General features: G+C 43.0%; 1 protein-coding gene across 2 annotated transcripts in view; it reads left to right on the plus strand.

Annotated features, from left to right (window-relative positions):
• The window catches only part of LOC132822882 (engulfment and cell motility protein 2), a 193,511-nt gene that overhangs the window by 154,772 nt on the left and 23,026 nt on the right, over positions 1-15,713 (plus strand). Inside the window, exons 16-18 of one of the 2 annotated variants that reach the window (XM_060836266.1) lie at positions 7,048-7,211; positions 9,001-9,113; positions 13,307-13,414. In XM_060836266.1, coding sequence (XP_060692249.1) covers positions 7,048-7,211; positions 9,001-9,113; positions 13,307-13,414 — 385 coding nt within the window. Of the gene's footprint in view, positions 1-7,022; positions 7,212-9,000; positions 9,114-13,306; positions 13,415-15,713 lie in introns of both variants that reach the window. The other variant, XM_060836267.1, reaches the window with a different exon arrangement.

Raw genomic sequence — 15,713 nt, forward strand, 5'->3', positions numbered from 1 at the left:
CTCTAGTCAGAGTCTGTGTTATACACCTATCTCTCTCAAACACACACACACCCTTTTTCTTTATCATTTCTTCCTTCCTTGATCTTTAGTGTCGTATAAGTTGCTTGCGATTGTACCATCATGTTTTCCCATGGTACAATGCTGTTCATACAGTAATCCTGATTTGTTTTACCATCTCTAGTGCTGTCAGGCTTTTAGCAATGAGGTTTGTAAGACTAGTAGCTGCTGTAAATGAATTAGGGTTTGACAGCGCATGTTGCTGCAGTCCCTTTTATCAATGCTCTCCTGCTGCCGGATCTCTCAGTAGTGCCTTCACCAGGTGCCAACAATATTTCAGCATCAATGCTACTTGGATGTAATTACTACTATAAGTGTTCACTGTAACTTAGTGCTAGGGTTGTCAGGATTCTTTGCAGTTGTCATGGAAACAAAGATGCAGCTGTGTTGTAAGTAGGGCAGTACTGCTGTACTGTCACCCTTCCCATTTGCTCCTTGTCTGAATTTGAAGTAACATAGTTCACAATCTAAACCCCCTAACCAGCTCTGAGAGACCAGGACTCTTGCAACTGCAATATGCTCCAACACAGGACTATCAGAGCATTCATACTTCCCTCGAGGCTAATGGTGTTGACAAAAACAATGAGTGGGTAAAACGAGAGATGGAGATTTTAAAGAATAATATCACCTTGGATCCTGCGCCTAAATTGTTGACCCTGGTCTCCAAATTTAACACTCTTACATGTTGATTTTTAGTGGGGCAGGGGTCAGTTTGTGTATTTCCCCATCTGTTTTCACAAAAGTGACAGTATTATAAGATTACAATCCTCATGTGTCTTTGAGACATAGAGTCATACAGAATGCACACTTCAGTCCAACTCATCCAAGTTTCCCAAACTAAACTAGTCTCATTTGCCTGCATTTGGCCCAAATCCCTCTAAATCTTTCCTGTTCATTTACATGTCCAAATGTCTTTTAAATGTTATAACTGTACCTACATCTACTACTCCCTCTGACAGTTCATTCCGCATACTAACTACCCTCAGGTCCCTTTCTCCTTTCACCTTAAAAGTATGCCTCCTAGAAGGATGTTGCCAGGGTTGGAGGGTTTAAACTATAAGGAGAGGCTGAATAAGCTGGGGCTATTTTCCCTGGAGTGTTGGAGGCTGAGGGGTGACGTTATAATGGTTTATAAAATCATGAGTGGTATTGATAGGGTGAATAGCCCTGAAGAGGGGCTCATGCCCGAAATGTCTATTCTCCTGCTCCTTGGATGCTGCCTGGCCTGCTGTGCTTTTCCAGCAACACATTTTCAGCTCTGAATAGTCAGTGTCTTTTGCCCAGGGTAGGGGAGTCAAATACTAGAGAGCATAGGTTTCAGGTGAGAGGAAAAAGACTTAAAAGGAACCTGGGGGGCAACTTCTTCACTTGGAGGTTGGTGCATGTTTGGGATGAGTTGCCAGAGGAAGTGGTGGAGGCTGATACAATTCCAACATTTAAAGGGCATCTGGCTGGATATATGAATAGGAAGAGTTTAGAGGGATATAGGCCAAATGATGGTAAATGGGGCTAGATTTTTGAATGGCACGGTGGCTCAATGGTTCGCACTGCTGCCTCTCAGTGCCAGGGACCCAAGCCTTGGGTGACTGTCTGTCTGTGTGGAGTTTGCACATTCTCCCTTGTTTGTGTGGGTTTCCTCCAGGTGCTCCAGTTTCCTCCCGCAATTATAAAAGATGTAAGGTGAATTAGCCATATGAAATTGCCCATAGTGTTCAAGGAAGTGTAGATTAGGTGCATTAGTTAGGGGTAAATGTAGAGTATTGGGTAGGGGATTGGGTCTGGGTGGGTTACTCTTAAGAGGGTCAGTGTAGATTTGCTGGGCCAAATGACCTGTTTTCACACTGTAGGGATTCTATGATAGTTTAATTTAGGATATCTGGTCAGCATGGACAAATTGGACTGAAGGTTCTATTTCCATGCTGTACCTCTATGACTCTGAATTATGAACTCACTCCCCTAGGCAAAAGAGCCCTATTCCCCTATTTACCTCATCTGACACATACAATAAACATGAGCATAGATTATGCAAAAAAATCCTGGCAGATTCAGTGTTCGCTTCTGAGCCAGTTAGAATATTTCCTGGAATCTTTAAGGAATTAAAGATCAAAGAAGGAATAAAGGGTATGCTGGCAGCCTAACACGCATTGAAGGCTTTCAAAAGGATTCTGTGAATATTTAAATAGTTCTCATATTTTGGAGAGCAGTCAGCATGGTCTCGGATATAATTGACTATATTTTAGATGTCTGATAGATTTTGATGGATTATCTTGATTTTGAGACTAATATTTTTCAACATCCGGTTTTAATGCTGTATAACAATTACCACAGAGCACAAGCAACACTCTCCCACCTAACCAGGGCATGTACCTCGAGTTGCTTTGTCTGTTTTCTGAGATTCAGCAGTGGGAGCCCTGCTGTGACACAGGCTGCTTCCTTCACTGACTGTGCCACAAAAACGCTCTTAACAACAGAGTGAAACAGCTGAGAGACACCCACACATGGAGCAAACCCTGCCAACAGCACTTCAAAGACAGAGTTTCCCTGCGGCAGGTTTCCAGAATATCACCATGAAATCTGATTGCAGGCATATTCCCTTTTGTTGCCGTTGCTATGTAGTCGTAACACACTATCATTGTGCACTTTACAGTGTTTGAACCTTGTGTAATAGCGTGAGAGGTTACTAGGTGGCTTGTAAACAGCCCTGCTTACTCGTCCTGGTGAGTGCTACTACATTGAGAAATTATGTTGTGATTGTCCACATGGATATGTTTCTGATGCTGTCAAAGGGTAGGCATTTCATGAGTTCAACTCACATTGTATTTCTGAGGTAGGGAGGAGGAAATAGTGCTTGTTTAAGAGTCGATTCTTCTGATTCTGTAGCTGTTGTATGTTTTAATCGTACCAGTGGTTACTCTGTATTCTGGGTACCTTAAGAGAAAGGATGAAGATTGTGAGCAGTTGGGGACAATAAAGGTTTTGGAATGAATAAGCCATGATTCATGGGGATGTGGGGAATCAGGATGCACAGGTTGTGTGAGGGTACAACTAGCTCAGAATGGGATTTGTGATCAGGAATTGATCAGTTGACAATCGTAATGTTTGTGGTGTACTTGTGAACAGTCAGATGAGGTGTGTGGAGGTGATTTTGAATGGGCAGAATGAGGACAATGGGGAGTATGAATAGATAAAATGATAGCACAACTTAGTGAAAGCAGTAACAATTGTAGGCCAAATAATGGACATGCACGGGTGACTGGGAATCAGATGACTGAGAAGAATGATAATTGATCACTGGAGAGCAGAGAGTAGCAACGTAATTTGTATGTACACTTGAAGGGAGTAATGGGAAAATTCAGGGGCAGCTTGACTAATGTCAGTGCTTTTACCAAGTTTGGATAAGGTGAAGGGTGTGCTTTCTATGCTATGTACATGTTCATTGTCTAACACAGAGGAAATTGAAAACAATTATTCTTGTTTTCTTTCAAACATCAAAGTTCTTATTTTTGTTGAAAGTGCGTTTTCTAGTTGTGGGTATCACTGTCAATGGTACTGTTTGTTTCCCATTCCAAGTTGCTGTCACAGATATTGGTTGACTTTCTATGGAACCTTTTTACAGTCCCATTTTTTTTGGAGTGGTGAAGGGGCTTCCCAACAGTGTTAGGGAGGGAGGTGCAGTGCAGGTTTCTGATTCAGCGATGTTAATCTATTTCCATGGTGATATAGTGTATAAATTGGACTGCTTGTTTCTTTTCCATCAGACTGTTTTGTTCACATTAATAGGAAAGAGCCCTAGCAGATGCGGGCTGGTATTTTGAACTTGTTTGTAGGGAAGCGAGCTTAGCCAGCACTTGTATCTTATGCGTATAAAGAAATTCTGTCTATTAAAGTACTGTATACGATCATGTTTGTAATGCTACAAAATGGTGCAAACACTACAAGTAACCAGAACTGAAAAGTTATGCATATCAAGAAAGAATGAACATGCTGGACTTTGTTATAGAAAGAGATGGCTGAGGGGTTGCCTAACAGATCATTGTCAATTGAGAAGTGGCTGAGGTAGTTGGTTAGCTTGCCAAGCTGTGGGTTATCATGCAGACGTTTTGTTACCATACTGGGTAACATCATCAGTGCGACTTCTGTGAAGCCTTGTTGTTCTGTCCCACTTGGTTTTTTATGTGGGTCCGGTCTATTGAGATGAGTGTGACTTCCAGGCCTTCTCTACAGTGGTTTGTACACTGGGTCAATCTCTATGTGTCTGTTAATGGTCTTTTTGGTTGAAAACCAGCCTTCTCTCACATGCCTTTGGTTGGCCTGTCCTAAGATAGTAACTTTGACTTAATCGAATTGAATGCCCTCTTGGTCTGTGAGTACGGAGATGAAAGAGAGTGGATCATGTTGTTTAGTGGTCATTTGGTGTTCATGAAGTCGGATGGCTAGTTTTGTACCACTTTGTCTGATGTAGTGCTTATTGCAGTTATTGCACGGGATTTTGTATACCACATTGGTCCTGCATGCTGTGGGTACGGGGTCCTTAGTCCTGGTAAGTAGCTGGTGTAGTATGGCTGCTGGTGTGCCACCATTGTACGTAGTGGTTGTAACCAGTAGAAATGACTTGTCAGGGTACATGTGGAACATATATTTCCACACCGAAATTAGAAGATGTAAGTGTAAGATCCTAGTGAATCCAATGAGGAATTCAGGAGAATCTTTCTTACACAGCGTTTGGAGTATACCACATTGGTATACTTCAGGCAAATAACTGAAATGCTTTTTGGGAGATAGTAGACACATAAGAGATTAAAGGATTTTCAGAGTTTCCTCTTTTAAAAATGACAGGTGGGACCCAGGTGCAGACATCTTATCCCTGTTTCTTGCAAATTCCATTTCTACTGGGAGGAGAAAGGAAATAGGGATGCAGTAATGTGTGAGGGAAAATCAGACTCAGTGGGGCCATTTGAATTCTCTGCTGGGTGCAAACATACCCATTTTTCTGTAGCAAAGATGTTGTCTCACAGTTAGGGAGTTACTTGCTTTTACAGTAAATGTCATGCTGTTGAAGGATGAAGAATATTTTAAGAACTGTTGAGCTGTGAAGTTATTTAAATCCCCAGCTCTTTGAAGATGTAAAAAGCCTATCTGTGTCAAAAGTTTAAAAAAATCTGCTTTTATAGTTACATTACATTACCCGAAGGGCTGTTTATGAAGCTTGTATGCTTTCCACAACCTGTCATTAATTATCAGGAGTGTTGATGGTTATGGTTGGGTTGAATGGGTGGAAAAATCGCAAATGGAATTCAATCTGAAGAAGACCAAGGTTATACATTTGAGGAGGCAAACGAAGCACAGGGATACATAGTAAATGGGAGGTCTGTGAGAGGGGTTAGATTTTGGAGTGCAGGACAGGTAGGTAAGGTGATAAAGAAGGTACACGGATGTTTTCCATCCCATGGGGTGATGTATTGAAGACAAAATCAAGGATATAGTGCTGGTTAGGGCCCAGCTGGAATATAGTGTATAGTTATATTGTGTATAGTTCTCATCGTCACATTACAGGTAGGAGAGAATTGCCCCAGACACAGTACAGTACAAGAATGCTGCCAGCATTTGAAAATTGCAGGTCGACCAAAGTTGCTTTCTCATTAGAACAGAGAAGGGCTGAAAATGTGTTACTGGAAAAGCACAGCAGGTCAGGCAGCATCCAAGGAGCAGGAGAGTTGACGTTTCAGGCATGAGCCCTTCTTCAGGACCGAGAAGGCCAAGGGATGACTTAGTTGAGATATTTGGATGAAGGGCTAGGAAGGAGCGGACAGCGAGGACCTGTTTCTCCTTGCAGAGAGGTAAATAACCACCAGGCGCAGAATTAAGGTAATTGGTGAAAGGATTTGAGGGTACAGGAGGAAAAGCTTATTCATGCACAGGATGGTGAGTGTCTTGAATTTGCTTACCGTTTCAGTGGTTGTGGGAGAAATCCTCAATATGTTCGAAAGCCAGTTTATTCAGCTGGCACAGAGCTGGTGGGCTGAATGGCATCCTCATAATGGTCTAACTTTTTCATGGTTCAATGAATAGGAATTTGTATTTATAAAGAAATAGAACATGGGATATAAAAGTTGTACTTTGATGAATGGGAGTCTTTTTTTTAATTTAATGAGGCAGTAATAGATGTTTAGATCTTTATTTCATCTCAACATGGTCCTTGAGGTCTGCCCATGTTGGATACTATGAGTTGACTTGGAGGGTGTAAAGGCCAAATGTGATGGATCAGTTGACATTATTGGCATTGCAGTCGGCAAGGGGAGGGCATGCGTTGGCATGGAGTGGGTGAGGCCTAGCGGGAATACAATGTAAGGACTCAACTGGAGCAAAGTTGCAAAGATCTGAGGTGTGTCTTTTAACCAGTTTTCCTTAGCACTCAGCAACCCCCAAGGTTACCTCCAATCTGTGTCCTCAGGTGGGCCTGCCTCTATCCCATAACTGCCTAGGCCTCAAACAAAAAACAAATAACTGTGGATGCCGGAAATGAGAAACACAAACAGAAATCTTTGGAGAAACTCAGCATGTCAGGCAGCACCTGAGGAAAGAAAGCAGAGTTGAAATTTTGGGTCCAATAACCCTTCTTCAGAACCAAGTCCAGCAAACTGGGACATTTCCGACTCTGACTACCCATCTCAGGATCAGAAATCTAAGACAGAGGAATATTAGAATATGCTGACTGACTTAGGTGAAATAGTAATGAAGGGTGGCCGGGGTGAAGTATAAATATTGTTATGGACACTTGTGCTGAACGACTTGTTTCTGTGGCTGTCTGCTTTATGTAATAATTAGCTGCAACAGCAAGTGACTGGAGGATTATCTCCTATTTGTTTGCTGTTGCAGGTTGTCCAGGTAACACATGTCACTTTGCACCATTGTATGGCTAAGAAGGTTATAAAAGTTACCAGGCTATGTATCTTTCTTCACTGCAGATCTCATCTCCCTGTCTCACTGTAGGTCATGCAGGTGGTGCGTGAACAAATAACAAGGTCCCTGAGCACGAAGCCAAACTCTCTGGATCAGTTCAAGAGTAAAGCCCGTGGCCTGAGTTACTCCGAAATCCTGAGACTCCGACAGTCTGAAAGGATGAGCCAGGATGACTTCCAGTCACCGCCGATTGTGTAAGTGACTCTGCTTTCCTTGGTCTTCCCCCACATTCGGTTCAGATGGTGTAAGTGGTAGAGGACAGTTTTTATCCCCTACTTTCCTTTGCTTCCCCCAATGAAGCCCAGGCCTCCTGAGCACTAAGCAGCCCTGGTATCAATTTGGTTCATTTCACAGCCACCTTGCTTCTTGAATTGGAAAACTGCCATCCCCAACCCACTCCCAAATTCCATCACTCAAACAAGGCTGACTTCCATTTTCTAAAAATATACTTTTAAACATGCTACCTGGTTAAAGACTTGAATTGTATAGTACTTCCAGTAATGTCCTATTTGGACTGTCAAGATGGGTAAATTTACAAGTGACACTCTGTGGTGTCTGAGTACAGTTGTGGTTTGACAGGATATTGAAAGTATAAATCCCAGGACAAAGCTATTACCTGAGGGATTCTGCATTGTTTCCATTCTCTGTCAGAATGCTGGCAGGAGGATATCATCTATTGTCATCCCCCATTATCGCCATTGTGCCTCCCTCAGCAAATAGTCCTGGAGCTTGGTATGTGCCAGTTTGCAACATCTGGTCAAAGGTAACTTCTTGCGCTGGAAGACCAGCAAGATTCAGACAAATGAGAGAGTATCATTCACAAAGTTGATAGCAGTTGATGTTTGTCTCGATGTGCAGACCAGGGAACAGCCCTTAGAGCACAGACTCCCTTGGCACAGGATCATTCTCGAATAAAACCACTTGCTCTACACCTTCTTTACAAAGAGGTTGTCAACAGCCTCTTCCTCACAACCGTCACCTGGAGGATAGTGTGTAGAGGCAGTTCAAACTGGGCATGTCGAAAGGATCTGACTAGGAAATCCCTTCTCACCACCAACCGTGCTGTGTCTTTGCCAGAACTTACAGAAAAGAATAAAACATTCTGCCAAATGATTTTGACAGTCTGCACAAGGAACCATCCAACAGGGCCCGTCCTCTCCTTGGGTGCTGACCATTATCTTTTTGTCGAGGAAAGTTTCCTGCATTAATTTTATTACAAGGGAGAGGTGGTGTAGCCAGAGAGTTCTTTGGTGATGCTTATGGAATACTTGTGTATGCAATATGGCTGCTGTCTGTCCAGTTAACAGACACTGCACAGTAAAGTGTACTCAAATATTTTTGAAAAAGGTTTTGTAGAACTGCTACTCTTTTGGATTTCATGTTATGCAACAGTGCCTCTGACACATGATGCATTTTTCAGGGTTGGGTTCAATGTTCCTCTAAACGGCATGAATGCACAGCGATGCCATAGTTTAGAATGTACTATGGCTGGCCACAAACAGGCTGGGCATAGGTATTTCAATCAACCAGCTCAGACTGGTTGTGATAGACCTCCTGTACTGGTAGGACTTTGAACCCAGATCTTCTGATCCTAAAGCAGGGACATACCAGCGGACCACAGGACCTTTTCTATGATGATATCTGCAGCAATCTTAAATTGGCTGCAAGGTGCAATGAGCCACACAAGTTTGAGGGAAGTTAGGAACCATTGGTCTCTTTGTTTGAGGTTGGTTCTCAGTGTCATATCTTCATTGTTTCTAATGGAATTAATGAAAGAAGCTCTTTTTAACGTTAACTTTATTGGGTCCTTCTCCAGCGAACATCTTTCAATCAGTCCCGTACTTCTGAGTATAGATATTTGTAAAACTATTTTGTTACTTGATGTATATTTTTTCCAACATGCAATGGAGCAAGACTTTTCCTCTGGGTGTTGCAGTGATGACATCTGTGAGTTGTGCCCTAATCTGAACTTCCCTGTTCCAGTGAGCTGCGAGAAAAGATCCAGCCTGAGGTGATGGAGCTCATTAAACAGCAGCGTCTGAACAGACTGTGTGAAGGCACTAGCTTCCGCAAAATCAGCAACCGCAGGCGCCAAGGTACGAGTGTGTTTGTTTATCTGCGGTTGGTTAGCATACTGCATTCTGGGGTTAACGCCTAATTTGTGAATCGGTTATTGGTTGATTATTGTGGTATGGTACCCTGACCTTCTGTGTATTTCTCCCTGGGCAATCTTCATTCAGAGAACTTGGCCTTGCACTTTGAAGAACGTTTCCTTAGATCTGCCACTTCCTGGCAGCCTCTTTCTGATCCCTCTTTTTTTCTTTCTTTCTTTCTTCTATTTTTCCCACTTTTTCTTGCCGCTCCCTCTGTGTCTTAAATCCCCTGCCTGACTCTGCCACTGTGTGGTGTCTGTTTTGATTTCCTTTTTTCTACCAGGTTCCAGCTAGCATCTGGAGGAGGGAGTGCGTTACCATTTCTCCAGATGTGAGCTAAGGCAATGAGAAGCTCCTAGAAGTACATGATTAATGCTTTTGTGCCTTCACTGTCCTCCTGTCCAGCAGCAATGGAGCCATCCAACTGACACTGAATCTGTCCACCCTGGATGTTATCCTGGGCATTCTATAGTTGCAGGTCACTTCTACAAAATGGCAGGTAGTAGCAAGGAGTGCAGCTCAAGGTGGATATCCTTCACACAGGCCTTGTTGCCAGGTGCCCCCCAGAGTCACTGCGTATCCTTTCATTTTCCTCCACTCATGACAGCCCATGCCCATTGCTTTTATTCCTCCCCTTCATGTGAACGCAGAGCTTCTTGCCCTGCTTCTCAGGCCCCAGCATTATCATCGAACATGATCGGCAGGGAGGCCTGAGACCCAACTGACTGAGTGAAGACGTAATGGATATATTAATTAGGAGTTAATTGGGTTTGAATGTTTGTTTAGATATGGGGAGTTAGCAATCAGTGGTGTGAGTGTTTTTATGGGAATGTGGCTGGCTAAAATACAGCTCTGATGCAGAAGTGTGGCCTTGAATTCTGTTTAAATATAGTTAGTGTTATACCCCAAACTATACAGTCCCCCCATTGAGGCTATGGTCAATCATAGAGTCCCTACAGTGTGGAAACAGGTCCTTTGGTCCAACAAGTCCACACTGACCCTCCAAACAGACATATTCCCCTCCCCTATTTTTACCCTGACTAATTCACCTAACCTACACATCCCTGAACACTATGGGAAATTTAGCATGGCCAATTCACCTGACCTGCACATCTTTTGGATTGTGGGAGGAAACCCGAGCACCCGGAGAAAACCCACACAGATACAGGGAGAATGTGCAAACTCCACCCAAGGCTGTCGCCGTGCTGTCACTAGTGATCACTGCTAATAGCTCCCTCTTACTGTAGCCTTCCATGCACTCCCATTTGTACAGTTGACCCCTTTTATACTTTAACTTTCCCATTATTGTCCTTGTCCCCACCTCAACACATGCTTCTGGGCATTCCCCACCCCCTCTCAGTTTACCAATCCCCTTGCCACACAGCACCCCTTTTCCCCCTCTCTACCACTTTAAGTATGAGTCCCTAGGGCTGACTGCTCTACAGCACCTGACTGACTTTGTCCAACAACCCAGGATTAAGCAGACCCCTGACTGCTGACCTTGCAGCTTACAGTGACATCACCAATACTGGGTGTGGCCTGGCTGCTGAGTGTCTCTCTAGAGTTTCACCAAACCCTTTCACATTGCTGTACATAGACAGCCTGTTTCACTGGGTTTTCCCCTCGTGGATACCCAGCACATAGACCTCTGCCTTTAATGTTGGCCCTTGGCACCACCCCCCCCCCCACCTGACCCCTCAACCTTGACCTGACACTGACAGTCCATGATTCCCAATGTGACCCCACAGGATTGACTGTAGTCCCCTCCCTGGATTGTGTTCAAATATATTCCCTGACTGTGATGACCTTGAGTCAATGAGAGGCCAGGGTCTTGTCCACAGTCAATTAGCGGACTGCACTCTTGAGTGACAGTAGATTTCCACCACCAACACACCTATCCCACCCCCCACTTCCTCCACCTGGATGGAGTCCCACCGCCTACGTACTTTCACACAGGACTGCTTGGCTCAAGCGGGTGTAGACATGAGATTGATGTAGCACTGTGCCATACAGCAAGGTACCCAGTCCTTGGACTGATCAGTACTGACAAGCAGCTGGCTCTGCGGCTGCGCTAAACTGGCAAATCTGCTTTGGCACTACTGAGTGTTCAGGCTCTGGCTGAGGTGCCAATGCGCTAAAAGGTACCACAAGCTGAGCAAGGCAGGAGTGCACGGAGCTACTAAATGAGTGAGTGCTAAGACAGCAAATGAGCTGAGATGCAGCCTGGTACAGGCTGTGAGCTGGCTGCTTCTCGCTGTAAGCAACATGTATTTACAGAAGCACAGTGTAGAAGAGGCCTTTCGACCCATTGAGTCGACTCCAACTAAAGTATTCTGAAGTTGCAGCAAGCCCACTTTCCATCATTTTCAAGTGCTCACCCTGGTGTTTTTTTTAATAGTTGTGAGGTTTCCTGCCTCAACAACCTTGCCAGGCAGTGTATTCCAGATTCTCATCACCTTCTGGGTGAAAACATTTTTAAAGTCCTTTAAACCTCCCAAATTTCACCCTTAAAGTTATGCCCCTGTTCTTGATCCTTATTGACTAAGAAACAGCTGCTTCCTATCCACTCAGTCCATGTCCCTCATAATCTTATATACCTGAACAGATTCCCTCTCAGCCCTCTATGCTCTAAAGCAAACAACCTAAGCTTGTCCAGCTTCTCTTCATAGATAAACTGCTCCATCCCAAGGAACACTTTAGTGGATCTCCTTTGCAACCCCTCCAATGCAATCACATCTTTTCTCCAGTGGTGACCAGAACTGCACACAGTACTCCAGCTCTGGCCTAAGCAAAGGTTTTTCTTTGGCATGGTTCCAACTTAACCTCCCTACTCTTAAAATCTGTGCCATGACATGCTAAATGTCCCATGTGCCTTATTAATGACCTTTTTAACCTGCCCTGCCACCTTCAAGGAGTTATAGACAGGCATCCAAGTTCCTTCTGTTCCTCTCGAGTTCCTAATGCCCTGCCAATAATTGCATACTCTTGTGTCTTGTTACTTCTTCTGAAGTCATGTTGTATGGTTAAATTCCATCTACCACTGATCTGCCCATCTGACCAATCCATCCATACCTCCATGTAACCTAAGGCCTCCATCCTCAGCATAAACCACCCTGCCAATCCTCGTGTCATCCGTAAATGTGCTTATCATCGCTTGCCTGCCCTACCTCCCCCTCCCCGTCCCCCAACGTTCTCTTCTATATTTTTCATACATATCGCAAACAATAAGGGACTTAGTATTGTTCCCTATGATGCAACACTGGACAGCAGCCTCCAGTCACACGAACAACCTTGCAGCACCTGCCTCAAAGCCAAGTTACCCTGGATCCTATGTGCTTTTACCTTCTTATCAGTCTCCCATTTAAATGCTAGTTCTGGTGCACCCCAAAGTGCGGTTTTAAAGTAGACACATATCCTGTAAGTGGATTGGAGATATGCCACAAAGGTTCTGTATGGCTGGGAGGTGTCAGATGCCAACAATGGCAGATGATAGATATGTGCAACTGATACCCCTGGAGTGTACCCTGAGGTGTTGTTACCTAATGTCCAAGATGGTGGTCTGCAGGAACAAGTGGCAAGCTAGTGTTGGCAAGTACCCACTCTGACTTATTGTCAGTGATTGTTGACATCTAGTTTCCTTGTGATGGGATGGGAAGCTTCATGTTGATGAGGTGAGATTCTGTGTAAATAAGACTGTAAACAAGGAATTACTCTCCCCTTTATAGGCATGATGCTGCTGCCGAGAGAGAATCTCCTCTTAAAGCCTGGAAAATGCAGCCAGTTGTCCTTGATAACTTGCTGGATGTTTCACATGATTCGCACAGAATTCTTGCTGAAGTCCATGCTGTCCAGGCCTCTATAAGATTCTGGCTACAATTACTGAATTTATTTTGTATCATGTTCAGTTTGTGATATGAGGTAATCTACATAATACAACCAAATATGCACTGCATAATAGTTGGTATTGTTCTATGTACATTGTTACTGTATAGTACACCTTTGTTTGTCAAGGAGGGAATTATGTACGAATGTTTGTCATATGTGTGTGATTACTGTTAGTGCAATACTCATGCGTTTAGTTACTGGTTAGTGCTGTACTTTCACCTCAGCTTTTCTTTCCTCTGTTCTTTTCCCAGATAAATTCTGGTATTGCCGACTGTCTCTCAATCACAAGGTGTTGCACTATGGTGATCTGGATGAGAATCCACAGGGTGAGGTGGCCTTTGAATCACTGCAGGAAAAAAGTAAGTAGGAGGGTTAATCAGTAAATTTGCAGAAGATATGAAAATTGGTGGATGGTAAATGAGAAGGATAGCACCTGATTTACTGCAGAATATAGACAGACTAATCAGTGACAAATGGAATTCATCAAGATAAGTGTGAAATAATGCACTTGGATGGGACAAAGAGGGCAAGGGAATACACGATGAACAGTAGGTTCTGATAAGCATCAAGAATCAGAGGGACCTTGATATGCGTGTACACTCATCCCTGATTAAGAAGACATAGGAATACTGGCCTTTATGAGCTGAGGCAAAGTCTTTAAGAGCAGGGAAGTTATGCCAGAACTGTATATAATGTTGTTTATGCCACAGCTAGAGTATTGTGCAATTCTGGAATCCACATTATAGGACGGATGAAATTTCACTGGAGAGGGTGTAGAGGAGACTTACCAAGATGTTGTCAGGCTGGAGAGTTTGTTATGAAGACAGATTGCACAGACTGGGGTTATTTTTCTCTAAGCAGATCAACTTTTTCGAGAGACATGATTTCCTTTTCACAAAACCATGCTCACTATCCCTAATCAGTTTTTGCCCCTCCAAATGCATGTAAATCCTATCTTTCAAAATCACCTCTAACAACTTACCTACCACCAATTTCAGGCTCACAGGTCTATAGTTCCCAGACTTTTCCCTGCAACCTTTCTTAAAAATAAAAGACTCAACATGAGCCACCCTCTAGCTCTCCGGTACCTCACCCATGGTTAAAGATAATACAAATTTTTCTGCTTACGTGCCCTGCGGTTTTTTTCCTATTTCCCAGAATGTCTTGGGACAATTTTGATCCATCTCTGTTTTCTAAGACCTCGAGCACTTCCTCTTCTGTAATATGAACTGTTTTTGAAACATCAGTATTTATTTCCCTGAGTTCTCTTGCCTCTATTTCTTTCTCCACAGTAAAAACTGACATGAAATATTCATTTAGGATCTCTCCAATTACCTGAGGTTAACATATAGACAACCTCACTGATCTTTAAAGGGACTGACTCTCTCTCTAGTTGCTATTTTGCTCTTAATGTACTTGTAGAATTTCTTTTAGACTATCCTTAACTTTATCTGCCAAGGCTATCTCATATCCCCTCTTTGCCCTCCTGATTTCCCTCTTAAGAATGTCCCCACACCCTTTCTACTCTTCAAGAGATTCATTTGATCACAGTAATCTGTATCTAATACATGATTTTTTGTTATTCATCTTTATTCATCCAATGTTCCCTACTCTTACCAGCCTTACCCTTAACTCTAACAGGAATATAATATCTCATTATCACTGTTGAAAGCCTTCCACTGGTCATTCATCCCTTTTACCTGCGAGCAGTCTACTCCAATCAATTTTGTAAAGTTCTTCTCTCATACCATCAAAATTTGCCTTACTTCATGTAAGAACTTTAACTTTTATGGAAGGCTTATCATTTTCCATAACTCTTTTATGATCACTAGTCCCAAAGTATTCCCCTGCTAACACTTCAATCATTTGCTCTGCCTTATTTTCCAAGAGATGTTTTGCTCCTTCTCTACTAGGTACATTTACATATTGATAAAGAAAATTCTCTTGAACACATTTAACAAATTCCTCACCATCCAAGCCTTTAACCCTATGGCACTCCCAGTCAATGTTTGGAAAATTAAAATCCCCTACTATTACAAGCCTATTATTATATATATCTGAGATCTTTCTACATATTTACTCCTCAATTTCTCTTTGACTTTTCGATGTAGGTTTGTTTGCTGAGCTGAAAGGCTCATTTCCAGATGTTTCATTACCTTACTAGGTAACATCTTCAGTGGACCTCATGCAAAGCAATGCTGAAACTTCCTGCTTTCTACATATCTTTGGGTTGGTGATGTCATTTCCTTTGGTGATGTTATTTCCTGTGGTGAAGTCACTTCCTGTTCTTTTTCTCAGGGGGTGGTAGATGGGGTCTAACTCAATGTGTTTGTTGATAGAGTTCTGGTTGGAATGCCATGCTTCTAGGAATTCTTCTCAAATCATCTCAAAACTCGCTATTCCCTCTGACTGTTGGGGGAGCCTATAGTACAATCCCATCAACGTGATCATTCTTGCTTCTTTGCCAACTATCCCTACACACTGACCTCAGTGTTAAAAATTATATTGGTTCTGTACTTACCGTCTTTTTAAGGAGATAAAGTTTCAGAGTTCTACAATTCATTCTGTAAAATCATGCTTTCTGATGGAATTTTTTGAGGATGTAACGCTGAAGATGGACAAGGGAGATCCAGTGGATGTAGTATACCTGGACTTTCA

Source organism: Hemiscyllium ocellatum, chromosome 15, assembly GCF_020745735.1.
Source record: "Hemiscyllium ocellatum isolate sHemOce1 chromosome 15, sHemOce1.pat.X.cur, whole genome shotgun sequence".
Classification (NCBI taxonomy): domain Eukaryota; kingdom Metazoa; phylum Chordata; class Chondrichthyes; order Orectolobiformes; family Hemiscylliidae; genus Hemiscyllium; species Hemiscyllium ocellatum.